Here is a 14,380-nt window from a genome sequence, read left to right as displayed (position 1 = left end):
ACGGGGTTTCACCATGTTGACCAGGATGGTCTTGATCTCTTGACCTCGTGATCCACCCGCCTCGGCCTCCCAAAGTGCTGAGATTATAGGCGTGAGCCACCGCGCCTGGCCTTTTTTTCTTTTGAGATTAAAGTTTTGATGCTTTTTGCGCAGGCTGGAGTGCAATGGCACGATCTTGGCTCACTGCAACCTCTGCTTCTCTGGTTCAAGCGATTCTCCTGCCTCAGCCTCCCGAGTAGCTGGGATTACAGGCGCCACCGCGCACCTTTTTTTTTTTTTTTTTTTTTCCTGAGACAGAGTCTCGCTCTATTGCCTAGGCTGCAGTGCAGTGGTGCCATCTCGGCTCATTGCAGACTCCGCCTGCCGGGTTCAAGCGATTCTACTGCTTCAGCCTCCCAAGTAGCTGAGACTATAAGCACGTGCCACCACGTCCAGCTAATTTTTTTTTTTTTTGTATTTTTAGTAGAGATGGGGTTTCACTGTGTTAGCCAGGATGGTCTCGATCTCCTGATCTTGTGATCTGCCTGCCTTGGCCTCCCAAAGTGCTGGGATTACAGGCACGAGCCACTGTGCCTGGTCCTTTTTTGTATTTTTAGTAGAGACGGGATTTCACCATGTTGGCCAGGGTGGTCTCAAACTCCTAACCTCGGGTGATCTGCCTGCTTCAGCCTCCCAAATTGCTGGGATTACAGGTGTGAGCCACCACTCCTGGCCTATAGGCTTTTTATATACTTTACCTAGTTGAAAATGCCTTACAACCCTGTGAGATAAGGATACTAGCTGAAGTTCACAGAGGGTAAGTAACTTGCCCAAAGTCACAGTCCTAATAGATTATAACTCATATTTCTTTAGTGAAAATCCATTATTCTACCTTAAAATTTTTCAGTGTTCCACAACCTCTCAGAAGGTTGAGCCTCCACATAAATTCCTTACAGCAAGTATCAGCTAAATCTTGATATTTACATATGATATATACTGAAACTTCTGCAAATTCCCAACTCACAAAAATTTCTGTAGCCATTCTTAACCAGGCAAGCACAACAGAAAAATCACCTGGAAAAACTTTAAAAATGTAGACAGCTGGCCGGGTGCAGTGGCTCACGCTAGTAATACCAGCACTTTGGGAGGCCGAGGTGGATGGATCACTTGAGGTCAGGAGTTCGAGACCAGCCTGACCAACATGGAGAAACCCCATCTCTACTAAAAACACAAAATTAGCCAGGCATGGTAGCGCATGCCTGTAATCCCAGCTACTCGGGAGGCTGAGGCAGAATAGCTTGAACCCAGGAGGCAGAGGTTGCAGTGAGCTGAGATCATGCCATTGCACTCCAGCCTAGGCAACCAAGAGCGAAACTCCATCTCAAAAAAATATATATATATATAGACAGCTGAAACCCATCCCTAAAGATGATTTGAAGGGTTCAGGTATGGATCTCTACTTCAAAAGGCTTCACAAGTGACTCTGATGTGTGTCCCCGGTAAAAAATGACTGCTCAGGCTGGGCACAGTAACTCACACCTACAATCCCACAGTACTTTCCCAGAGGCCGAAACAGGCAGATCATTTTAGCTCAGGAGTCTGAGACCATCCTGGCCACCATGGTGAAACCCGGTCTCTACAAAAAAAAAATAGAAAAATTAGCCAGATGTGGTGGCACATGCCTGTAATCCCAGCTACTCAGGAGGCTGAGGCATGAGAATCGCCTGAACCCAAGAGGCAGAGGTTGCAGTGAGCCAAGATTGTGCCACTTCACTCCAGCCCGGAATATATTGTTTTACAGAAATATACTTTGCATTAAATAAACCACAATGAAAACTGATTTAGGAGTTGCTACACAGATCAACTTCTCCATTCAAGAATCTACTCAAGGCCAGATGCGGTGGCTCACGCCCATAATCCCAGCACTTTGGGAGGCGGAGGCAGGTGGATCACGAGGTCAGGAGTTCAAGACCAGCCTGGCCAAGATGGTGAAACCCCATCTTTACCAAAAACACAAAAATATTAGCTAGGTGTGGTGGCACGTGCCTAGAGTCCCAGCTACTCAGGAGGCTGAGGCAGAAGAATCGCCTGAACCCAGGAGGCAGAGGTTGCAGTGAGCCGAGATTGCACCACTGCACTCTAGCCTGGGCGACAGAGTGAGACTCTGTCTCAAAAAAAAAAAAAAAAAGAACCTACTCAAAAAAAAAGAAAAAAGAGCCAGGCATGGTGGCTCACACCTGTAATCCAAGCACTTTGGGAGGCTGAGGCAGGCAGATCAGGAGATCTAGACCATCCTGGCTATCAAGACCATCCTAGCTAACACAGTGAAATCCCCATCTTTACTAAAAATACAAAAAATTAGCCGGGCATGGTGGTATATGCTCGTAATCCCAGCTACTCAGGAGGCTGAGGCAGGAGAATCACCTGAACCCAAGAGACAGAGGTTGCCATAAACTGAGATCATGCCATTACACTCCAGCCTGGGCGACAGAGTGAGACTCCATCTTTTACACACTCACACACACACACACGCCCAACAGCATGAGCCTAATTGATGTTAACAAGAACTCAAAAGGAAAATCTATATGAATAATCTAAAACTGTTATAACTGGAATATGACTATAACATCAAATAAAAGATCATCTGAAAGAGAGAATAAATTAACTGAGAGAAAAAGAGCAAGGGCTTTCTAACTATGGCAGCTGAACACAAGCAGAACATTAAGGCCCCTATAAAAGTAAAGGCAACCTAAATTTAGCTTCTCTTCAGAGGGAAATATTTTAAAAGTCAGGTTCAAGAATTTAAATGTAGCAACTAATAATTATACATTCAATAAAAGTCAACGCTTAATAATAAGCAACATTCAATAAAAATGCTCATTGCTTTATAATCTGAATTTCATGTTACAACCAACAAAAACCTAAGAAAAAAAATATTCATTTAAACAATGGGGCCTGGTGCAGTGGCTCACACCTGTACAAGCACTTTGGGAGGCCAAGGCAGGCAGATTACTTGCGGTCAGGAGTTCAAAACCAGCCTGGCCAACATGGTGAAACTCTGATTCTACTAAAAATACAAAAAATCAGCTGGGCCGTTGTGACATGCGCCTGTAATCCCAGCTGCTCAGGAGGCTGAGATAGGAGAAGCATGTGAACTCAGGAGGCAGAGGTTGCAGTGGGCCAAGACAGTGCCACTGCACTCCAGCCTGGGAAACAGAGCAAGACTCTGTCTCAAAAAACATATATGTATCATGGAATTACAGAATTTTAAGGAATTGAATGTTAAATTACTTCAAACTCAAATGCCTTTAGAAGTTAAAGCAGGCAACTTAAATAAGCAAATCAACTGTGTATATTGCAAAAGATGTTCTAGGGACTCTGGCAAGGTAAAACCTAAGCCCCATAATTTTTTTTTTTTGCCCCATAATTTTCAAAGCACTGTATACTCACTCTGCAGGCCAATATCTGCCTATGTGATACAGTGATCTTCTCTATAACATCCCTGATAAGAGTGGTAGTTCACCCACTACTTGAACTGCTTCAGACAGTAATTCATTAAGAGGTACCACTCAGTTTTAGGCACCTTTACTGTTAAAGATCTTCCTTACAAAAAAAAACCAAAAACTCCCTTTAAGTGGTTCTAATTCTGTATAGTTCCCCCACCAAGTCAGATAACGAATCCTGTCCCATGAAACAGCTTTTAAAAACACATTTCTGGGTAGTCAATTTAATCCAGTTAAGATTAAGGACACCAGGCCAGGCGCAGTGGCTCATACCTGTAATCCCAGCACTTTGGGAGGCCAAGGAGGGCAGATCACGAGGTCAGGAGTTCAAGACCAACCTGACCAATATGGTGAAACCACCTTGTCTCTACAAAAATATACAAAAATTAGCCAGGCATGAGGGTATGTGCCTGTAATCCCAGCTACTTGGGAGGCTGAAGTAGGAGAATCACTGGAACCTGGGAGATGGAGCTGCAGTGAGCCGAGATGGCGTCACTGCACTCCAGCCTGGGCAACAGAGGGAGACTCCAACTGAAAAGAAAAAAAAAAACAAACACACAAAGATTAAGAACACCTACTAGTATGCTTACATAACTTGGTTTCTGGAGAAACTCAAAAGAGGACAAAAAACAGAGGCAGAGGACAAAGGGAGGAAAGAGAGCACCATGCAAAAAGAAAAGATGGGGGACTCTAAGGTCAGGAGAGACTGAAATGAATGAAGGTTTTCTGGGAAAGAGAAGGAGAGGAGTTAAGCAACTCTCTATTCTGACATACTCAAAAGCCTTGAGAGCGGTGTCAATAGCATTCTACCAAAAAAAAAAGTTATTCTCTTGAGCTATCAAAGCTGTAACTTGCAACAAAACTCTGAAACCAGCTAGAATCAAGCCAAGTCCAGATATGTCCACACTTCTTCATTCTTGCTATATACATTTGGACATGGGATCCCAGAAAGGGACATGTGTCTCTGCATGGGCACCTGACCAGCTGGAAAAAAGGCCACTGAAAATACAACCAGGGCCAGGTGCAGTGGCTCACACCTGTAATCCCAGCACTTTGAGAGGTCAAGGAGGGAGGATCACCTAAGGTCAGCAATTCAAGACCAGCCTGGTCAACATGGTGAAACCCTGTCTCGGGGGCCAGTCACGGTGGCTCACACCTGTAATCCCAGAACTTTGGGAGGCCGAGGCGGGTGGATCACAAGGTCAAGAGATCGAGACCATCCTGGTCAACATGGTGAAACCCCGTCTCTACTAAAAATACAAAAAACTAGCTGGGCATAGTGGCGCGTGCCTGTAGTCCCAGCTACTCAGGAGGCTGAGGCAGGAGAACTGCCTGAACCCAGGAGGCGGAGGTTGCGGTGAGCCGAGATCGTGCCATTGCACTCCAGCCTGGGTAACAAACAAGAGCGAAACTCCGTCTCAAAAAAAAAAAAAAGAAACCCTGTCTCTACTAAAAATGCAAAAATTATCTGGGTGCAGTGGTAGGTGCCCGTAATCCCAGCTACTCAGGAGGCTGAGGCAGGACAATCGCTTGAACCTGGAGGTGGAGGTTGCAGTGAGCCGAAATCACACCACTGCACCGAAATCACACCACTGCACTCCAGCCTCAGTCACAGAGTGAGACGCTGTCTCAAAAAAACGAAAAAAAAGAAAGTACAACCAGGACAGAGGTCTCTTTCTAGTTCAAACTCTATAATAAAAGCAGCATGAATGCCCCTCAGAACTCATTGTGTAGCTCAGTAAGAAGAAAAACAAATGCCTACACCAATGGTTCCCAAACTCTGGGCACTCTGGGGCATCACAAGTGAACTTACAGGTGCTACTGACTATTCTAAATTTTCAACAGAAACAAGCAATTCTTAATTTCTATTAGGCGCCAAGGGAACTACTAGTTACAGTGCTCACAATTTCAACACTATATTCCACTACACTGCTTTCCATTACATCAGATCCAAATCTTTGGGAAGTTGGATTTTTCAGCAGTTGCTATGGTAGAAATTACCACACTTTACTTTTAAAAATCAATGTGGAAAAGGAAACAAATGTGACAGTATCCAATCTGATTCCAAGGTTTGAGGAGTTAACGTGGTACTCAACAGGTACATACATCCCATTAGTAAATAACTGGCTATAAGGACATAAACACTTATTAAGTTGTTTGGATAAGTGTTTAACAAACGGAACCATTAGGTAGTTTTTTTTGTTTTTTTTTTAATTTTATTTTACTTTAGGTTCTAGGGTACATGTACTGGTCATGCAGGGTTGTTGCAACCATTAGGTAGTTTCTTAGGATCAGAGACAATGTAAAAAACTACTGAGGCACGCATGAATTACAGTTCCCAAGAGTTAGGGAACAATGAATATAGATTCAAATGTCAGAGTTCAGAACCTTGAATTCTTAGCTGTGCAGCCAACAATATGTTCCATTTTGGTTTTTGCACATCTTCTTTCATACCCATGGGTACCCCTCATTTGGGGTACTATCATCTAAGAACATCTCAGAAGACCAATTTCATTCACCCTCCCAGACAAGAATTAACTTCTAAAAGGGTCTGGTCATGTTATTTACTTATTTTAAAGTTTCTGAGGTTCCTAGCCACATACAAGACAAAATTCAACTTCCTCAGCAGGTACACAGGCCCTTTCATAATTCAGCGTTCACTATTCTTGCCCCACACCTAATCTTGTACTACAGCAGGTTGTTCAACATTACTGCTGCCTGAAATGCCCTTTTTTCATCCTTCTCTACCTGGTGGAATCTAACTTCAAGACCCACCTCCAATGTCACTTTCTACATGAAGCCTTCTTTGTCTCACAAGAGTAAGCCCCCTCCTCCGCCCTTAGGTGAAAAAGTAGTCCCTTCTTTCTCTACATTTTTTTTTTTGAGATGCAGTTTCGCTTTCATTGCCCAGGCTAGAGCGCAACAGTGCTATCTTGGCTCACTGCAACCTCCACCTCCTAGGTTCAAGCAATTCTCCTGCCTCAGCCTCCCAAGTAGCTGGGATTACCGGCACGCACTACCATACGAGGCTAATTTTGTATTTTTAGTAGAGACGGGTTTCTCCATGTTAGTCAGGCTTGTCTCAAACTCCCAACCTAAGGTGGTCTGCTCTCCTCAGCCTCCCAAAGTGCTGGTATTACAGGCATGAGTCATCGTGCCCAGCCCTTTCTCTGCATTTTCACATGCACTATCCCATTGGATTATTCTATTTTTGTAGTGCTCTATTTCCCCTACTAGGTTGTAAGTGCCTAGTAGATCAAAGATCAGGCCTGGCATACAGTGAGCTCCCAATAAAGTTAAATGACGAATAGATTTCTTTCCTTCCTTAGTCTGCAGACTTGACTTACCTGGATCTTGGCACCTTTGTATCTGATGACACCAGGCACGGTGGTCAGAGTAGTGAATTCATAGGCTGCTACCTCAGAATACACTCCTGCCAGGTTACTAAGCAGTGTTGACTTCCCCACAGATGGAAAACCAACAAATCCAATTCGAGCATCACCTGTCTTGGCCACATCAAAACCTAAAACAACAATGAATACCAAAAAGAGGAGAGTTATTCCCCAAGAGTATTAAGACTCATAATTTCTTTTTTTTTTTTTTTTTGAGACAGAGTTTCACTCTTGTTGCCCACCCTGGAGTGCAGTGGTGCAATCCTGGCTCACCACAACCTCCGCCTCCTAGATTCAAGTGATTCTCCTGCCTCAGCCTCCCGAGTAGCTGGGATTACAGGCATGCACCACCACGCTTGACTAATTTTGTATTTTTAGTAGAGGCAGCGTTTCTCCACGTTGGTCAGGCAGGTCTTGAACTCCGGACCTTAGGTGATTCACCCGCCTCAGCCTTCCAAAGTGCTGGGATTACAGGCGTGAGCCACCGCATCCGGCAAAACCCATATAAATTCTTTCACATTTTAACTGCCTATCCTTTTAGGCACTATTTCTCAAACTTTTTATGGTTAACCTTTAAAGTAGAACTCAAGCACACAAAACTTGAGGGCATAGCATTCACAATATTCAATGAAGTGTTTGATATAAAACCTGTATTCAAAAAAGTCAGGCACAGTGGCACACATCTATAGCCCTCGCTATTCCAGAGGCTGAGGCAGGAGGATCTCTTGAGCCCAGGAATTCAGATCAAGCGTGGGCAACATGCCAAAGTCTTGTCTTTATAAAAAAATTTAAAAATTAGCCAGGCATGGTGGCATACACCTGTAGGTCTCAGGTACTTGAGAGGCTGAGGTGGGAGGATCACTTGAGCCCAGGAGGTTGAGGCTGCAGTGAGCTGTAATGACACCACTGTACTCCAACCTGGGCAACAGAGCGAGAGTCTGTCTCAAAAAAAAAAAATAAGAAAGAAAGAAAGAAAAGAAAAGAAAAAAGAAAGCACAGCCCAAATATATATAAAAAATGATCCAAAAATAAGGTTGTTAGCTACTCTTGTAGCCCTGCTCCTGCCTATGGAGCAGCTACCCTTTTATAATTACAATTAATTAATTAATTAATTAAAAAGAGTTTAGTTTTTTGTCTTACAAACTCTGTAAATTGCATGACTGACTGGGTTTTCATTTTTTTACAATGGCTGCAAACAAGTTCAGAGTCAAATTTGTGGCCCTTGTGTAGCAAGTGCACAGGTCTTGTGTCATTCCTTTTAGTCCTAATCTTACCTCTCTTGGCTTCAACTTATTTTTCCTATCTTCATTTTCCCTTTGCATCAATGTCCTTACTTTTTTTTTTTTCTTTTTTTTGAGACGGAGTTTTGCTCTTGTTATCCAGGCTAGAGTGCAATGGCGCAATCTCAGCTCACTGCAACCTCCACCTTCTGGGTTCAAGCAACTCTCCTGCCTCAGCCTCCCAAGTAGCTGGGACTACAGGCGTGTGCCACCACGCCCAGCTAACTTTTTTGTATTTTTAGTAGAGACGGGGTTTCACCATGTTGACCAGTATGGTCTCAATCTCTTGACCTCGTGATCCACCTGCCTCAGCCTCCCAAAGTGCTGGGATTATAGGCATGAGCCACCGCGCCCGGCCGTCCTTACTTATTTTTAACCTTGTTGATGGTACAGATTTACATATTTCTGTAAGCCAATGTAAATCTACTTTGGTTTTCTTAAGATGAGAGCTCGCTTTATCACCAAGGCTGGAGTGCAGTGGCGCCATCACAACTCACTGCAGCCTCTACCTCCTGGGTCCAAGCAATCCTCCCAACTCAGCCCCTCGAGTAGCTGAAACCACAGGCATGCACCACCATACTAGGCTAATTTTTTTTTTTTTTTGTACATCGTTCATACCCAGGGGGACCCTTCATTCGTAAGCCCATAGAGACAGGGTCTTGCTGGTTTCAAACTCCTGGCCTCAAGCAATCCTCCCACCTCAGCCTCCCAAAATGCTGAGATTATAAGGATGAACCACTGCACCCAACACATGTAAATCTATTTTGTATCAGTGCAGAATATAAATATAACTACAGTACACTTAGACAATATCCATTTGCCTCTGAAACCAGCAGAATAAAAATAAACATAGTTCAGCTGGACGTGGTGGCTCTTGCCTGTAACCCCAGCACTTTGGGAGGCTGAGGCGGCAGATCACCTGAGGTCGGGAGTTCAAGACCAGCCTGACTAACATGAAGAAACTCCATCTCTACTAAAAAATACAAAATTAGCCAGGCATGGTGGCACATGCCTGTAATCCCAGCTACTCGGGAGGCTGAGGCAGGAGAATCACTTGAACCTGGCAGATGGAGGTTGTGGTGAGCGGAGACTGCATCATTGCACTCCAGCCTGGGCAGTAAGAACAAAACTCCATCTCAAACAAACAAACAAACATAGTTCAAGAATTCATACTTAGAAAATATAAATCTACTTCAGTACAACATCTTTAGTTATTTTTCTCGTTTTAAAAAAAACTTTTTTTGGCCAGACGAGGTGGTTCACACCTGTAATCCCAGCACTCTGGGAGGCCAAGGCAAGTGGATCACCTGAGGTCAGGAGTTTGAGACCAGCCTGACCAACATGGAAAAACCCCATCTCTACTAAAAATACAAAAAAATTAGCTGGGCGTGGTAGTGCATGCCTGTAATCCCAGCTACTCCGGAGGCTGAGGCAGGAGAATCATTTGAACCCAGGAGGTGGAGGTTGTGGTGAGCTGAGATCACACCATTGCACTCCAGCCCAGGTAACAAGAGCAAAACTCTGTCACACACACAAAAAAAATAAACTTTTTTTTTTTTTGAGATGGCGGTCTTTTTATATTGATCAGGCTGGTCTTGAATTCCTGGCCTCAAGTGATCCATGTCAGTCTCCCAAAGTGCCAGGATTGCAGGAGATGAGCCATTGCACTGGGCCATCTTTAGTTTTTTTTTTTTTTTTTTTTTTTTTTCAGAACTAAAAAAGAACTTATTTATTGAAGGCAAGAGGATGCAAACAATACAAAAATCAAAAGCTTGTCTGACATTTAACTTTTTTTTCTCTGCTCGTCAAATGGGAGTTAGATTTTATTTGTACACTTGCTAAGGGTCCTGATCTGCTCATGAAATCCTTATATGGGGAAAGCTGTGGGGCAGATTCCTTAAGTGACCCTTTGGGACAACTCTTATCAGGGCCGGGGGAATTGCTCGTTTCTGCCTACTTCTTTCCCTTCTGCTTCATGTGTACTACAAAATAGTCATTGCATGCAATGGTGAGGCCCGCGATTAGGGAAAAGAAGCTCTGGAAGCCCACTTTGCCATCTCTGCACTGGTCCAGGTCCTTCATTATTTTGTCCACGGCCAGAGGGTCTTTTTGATTTTCCAAAAATCCAGGGAACTCCTTTTCCATGAGTACTCTCAGGTCCTCCTTTGTTAAGTAGCCTTTATCCCCAGCAAATTTGTGAAATGTAAACATCATGGTTTCCATGGCATGTTCCATTTGAGATGGCATTTTGATGTGGTCTGTTGAAGCCTTGGCCAAGGCGCGGCGGGCGCTGTTAGCTAGACGCCCATCTTTAGTTATTTTTAAACCACATGTATGTACTATTTTGACAGAAATTATGCCTAAAAATATATATATGGAAGAAAAACACAAACCTTCTCCTGGACCTCCACCACCACCACCCTTTGGAGTAATGAGTTCTCGACGAAGCTTAGCAAGACGAGCCTTAAGCAGCCCTAGGTGGTGTGCTGTGGCCTTGTTCTTTTGAGTCCGAGCCATCTATAAGGGAAGAATCACAGCCATAAATCAGAAGCAGTTCCTAACAGGGTAAAAATATCCGGAATGAATGCTTCCCCCAGCTCTGAGAGAATAATTTTTTTTCCCCAAGTCCTACTAATGTCAGCATACCCATTTTACAGGCTTTAAAAGAGTAAAAGTCCATTCCCTCCCCAATCCAGTTCATTTCCCTCACTACAGAGCAAAGTGAGGCCCAAAGAGAAGAGACAAGATTCAGGTCATTCCGGTTAGTGCCCCCAGACTAGACTAAAACCCATCTGTGGGTTCCTTTTCTACTGTTTGTAGCCGTTAGGCCCCATCTGACGACACAGTGACACCACTTTCCTAATTGTAAAGTGCTCTGAGGGCCGCAGGCAAGGGAATCACACACTATCCAGGTGGAATAAACTGCTCCCACACAGATGTCATTTTACTTCCATTTCCGATTACCGGAACAAATACTCTGTATCAGGGGGTCATTAGGGTAGAGACTGGGAAAAGGGGGAATAAGGAGGACCTAGCGAGGGATGATGAGGAAAGATCCTTAAGTATCTTACCAAGTCAGAGATGGAATAAGGGACAGTATTCAGTGTTGCTCAGAGAAAAAAAGAAGAACGGAAAGAAACAATTTCAGAACAGGAACCGAACACTGGGAAGAGGTACGGACCAAGGTCCTAAGGTGCAGGGGTGCGGAACGCGGGCCCGGGCAGAGGGGAGTTCGGGAACGTGGCCGCGGGGCGAGGGGAAAGGAGGTCCCGGCTGAAGAGAGTCTGAGACTCCGAGTTGTGGCTGAGAGCAGTCGGAACACCGGCCTCGCTAAGAGAAGTCGCGGAATCTAGGCCGGGTCCTGACGCGGTTCAACCGAGAACAAGAAAGAGCGACGCCACCGAAGAAGGGATGCTCAGACTAAGAGTGAACCGCCAGCTGCGTCCATTACCTCAGCTTCTATCTCCGCGATCTTAGCTAAGGTGCCGCTCATCCTGTCAAGTCCCCTGTGGCCTCCACACTGACCGCTTCTCGTCACACACCCGCGGACAAACTGCTATCGGTACCAAGCACTACTGCAGTGCGCAGGCGCGGTACTTCGAATTCTCGCGAGAGAGTTCCACGTAAGGATCACCGCGATACGTATAGCGTGGAGCCACCACCTCCCCGTCAGCCGACCCCGCCCCGTCCCACGAGCCAGTGCGGTGTCATAGAGCCCGCGGGAGCCGGGGGCCAGAGAGGCTGCCCCCGTCTGGGCGTCCCTGAGCGCGCGGAGGGTCGCGCGCAGCTCTGCCCCGCCCGGCGGGACCCGCTCCTCTCGCCCTAAGTGGTACTGAACGCCTCGGTGCTGGAGACCCCAAGCCGACTCACGCTCTGCACCCCTGTTCCTCGCCAGCATCTGCGGGTCCTGGGTTCCCCTTTTCACAGCCGGGGTGACATCCCGACGGCCTCCTTGGTCTTGCGAGGGCGTAGAGATCCATCTTGAGCCTGTCTCACCCCCTTGGAAAAAGAAAATTCCCCCATTCTATCATTCAAAACTATTTTTAGGTCTGTTTTGTTTACTCCGAACCCCAAGTAGAGTACATGGGGAGCCCACAGTAAGTGCATACTTGAATGGATAATTCCCAGAGAACTCTGCTCGCAACATAGCTTGTAATGCCAAAAAATTGGAAACTATATTAACACCCATAAGTAGGAAAATAGATAAATGAATAATAGCTCTATCCTGTTTTTGAAATATTACATCCATTAAAACGTAGATCTGTGTTCTTACTTGATATCCAGGACATGTTAAATGGGAAAACACACAACTAGCGGAACAGCATCTATGTAGTGATAACCATTTATGTTATTTGAAAAATTAAATGTACATTTATATAGGCGTGCATGTATGAACGTGCATTGCTTAAAGGCCTAAACAGAAAAATACATCAGAAACTCTTCAACAGTGGGACGGGATGCAAGGAAAGAAGCCGTTCACATTTTATTCCACAGAATTTTGTAGTTCAATTTTTACAAGATGAATGTATCCATGTATTATATGTGTAATAATAAAATTTAAAATTTCAAAGACTCCTCTTCCCCAAGTGTCACATGGAGAGGAAGCCAGGACGTCCAGGAGCTGTGTGGTGGTTTTAAAAGCGGTTTGCCTCAGGATCAATGGGTTGTTTTGATAGATTGATTATTCCAGGGGGAGTCCACCCACCAGGCTTAATAATCCACGGGGTTGGCCTGCACCCAGCCCTGGGAGGGAAGTTTAATTTAGTTAAATTCGTAAACAAGAACTATTCTAACTTGCCAGAGACAAAAAAAAAGGAGCTTTTATCGTGCATAAGTGGAGAGAAACAGAAAGGAAAGCTTTTACATAAGGTCCCCTAAGGGCCAAAGAGAGTTTCTTCTTTCTTTAACCTCAGCCTTTTCATTAATAAATTAGGGGATGATGAGGTAATTAGATCCCACACCATTAGCAATGGAGGAGGGAAGATGAGGAGGTCCAGCTGGAATGGGACATGATCAAAGATCAATCTTGAAAGACAGATAAAATCAAATCAGCAGGCCTTTCCTAACTTGAAGTACTTAAGGAATTAATTGGCTGACAATATCAAGGGCATCACTGCTCTGTGAATAGGTTCTCTTTAGCAAATCTGTTATATGAGGCCTGCATGTAAGTTAACCACTTATTGCTCAAAGACATCCTAGGACCCACCTTGGGGCCTTGAACTGTCAGTAGGTACCAAAGAGTAATACTCATTTTCCCCAGAGTCCTGGGTGGCCATCCTATTCATGCAGTGATTATTTACAGAGCTCCAACTGCTGCCTGGCATTGTGACAACACTGGGGACACAGCAGAGAGTGAATCAGATATATTCCTGCACGGCTGGGCACGGTGGCTAGCGCCTATAATCCCAGCACTTTCAGAGGTTGAGGCAGGTGGAATACCTGAGGTCAGGAGTTGGAGACCAGCCTGGCCAACATGGCGTAACCCCATCTCTACTAAAAGTACAAAAATTAGCTGGGCGTGGTGGTGGGCGCCTATAATCCCAGCTACTCTGGAGGCTAAGGTGGCGGAATAGCTTGAACCTGGGAGGTGGATGTTGCAGTGAGCTGAGATTGCACCACTGCACTCCAGCCTGGACTACAAGAGCAAGACTGTGTCTCAAAAAATATATATACTTGTTTTTAATGTTTTTACATATACATATATAGTTATATATATGTTATATATATATATATATATATATATATATATATATATATATATATATATATATATGTTCCTGCACATAAGAAGTATCCAGGCCAGGAGCTGGTCGCAGTGGCTCACACCTGTAATCCCAGCACTTTGGGAGGCCAAGGCAGGTGAATCACCTGAGGTCAGGAGTTTGAGACCAGCCTGGCCAACATGGTGGAACCCCCCTCTCTACTAAAAATATAAAAATTAGCTGGGCGTGGTGGCACATGCCTGTAATTCCAGCTACTCAGGAGGCTGAGGCAGGAGAATCGCTTGAACCGGAGAGGCAAAGGTTGTAGTAAGCTGAGATTGTGCCACTGCACTCCAGCCTGGAGCCTGGGCGAAAAGAGCAAGACTCTGTCTCAAAAAAACAAGAAAGAAAGAAAGAAGTATCCAGGCTGGGAGGCCAAGGCCAGGACCTCAGGTTCAGCTTTGAAGAGCCATAGCTAGCCCATTTCTGTTAGTACCAACTGCAGCAGAGAGGGCCCATTTTGT

General features: G+C 44.9%; 2 protein-coding genes across 2 annotated transcripts in view; both read right to left on the bottom strand.

Annotated features, from left to right (window-relative positions):
* The window catches only part of DRG1 (developmentally regulated GTP binding protein 1), a 37,050-nt gene extending 25,322 nt beyond the window's left edge, over positions 1-11,728 (bottom strand). The window contains exons 1-3 of the mRNA XM_064367918.1: positions 11,606-11,728; positions 10,548-10,671; positions 6,830-7,005 (exon numbers count right to left, since the gene is read on the bottom strand). Of these exons, the coding sequence (XP_064223988.1) occupies positions 6,830-7,005; positions 10,548-10,671; positions 11,606-11,647 (342 nt within the window). The 5' untranslated portion in view covers positions 11,648-11,728. The remainder of the gene's footprint in view (positions 1-6,829; positions 7,006-10,547; positions 10,672-11,605) is intronic.
* On the bottom strand, positions 9,869-10,459 carry LOC105730260 (protein S100-A10). The gene has a single exon (XM_012471331.2). The coding sequence runs from the start codon at positions 10,399-10,401 to the stop codon at positions 10,108-10,110; it is 294 nt and encodes a 97-aa protein (XP_012326754.1). The 5' UTR covers positions 10,402-10,459; the 3' UTR covers positions 9,869-10,107.
* Positions 11,729-14,380: the final 2,652 nt, after the last annotated feature.

The sequence above is a fragment of the Aotus nancymaae genome, unplaced genomic scaffold (genome assembly GCF_030222135.1).
Source record: "Aotus nancymaae isolate 86718 unplaced genomic scaffold, 86718_ANA_hifiasm-v0.15.2.pri h1tg000076l, whole genome shotgun sequence".
NCBI lineage: Eukaryota > Metazoa > Chordata > Mammalia > Primates > Aotidae > Aotus > Aotus nancymaae.
This window is presented reverse-complemented; position numbering and strand designations above follow the sequence as displayed.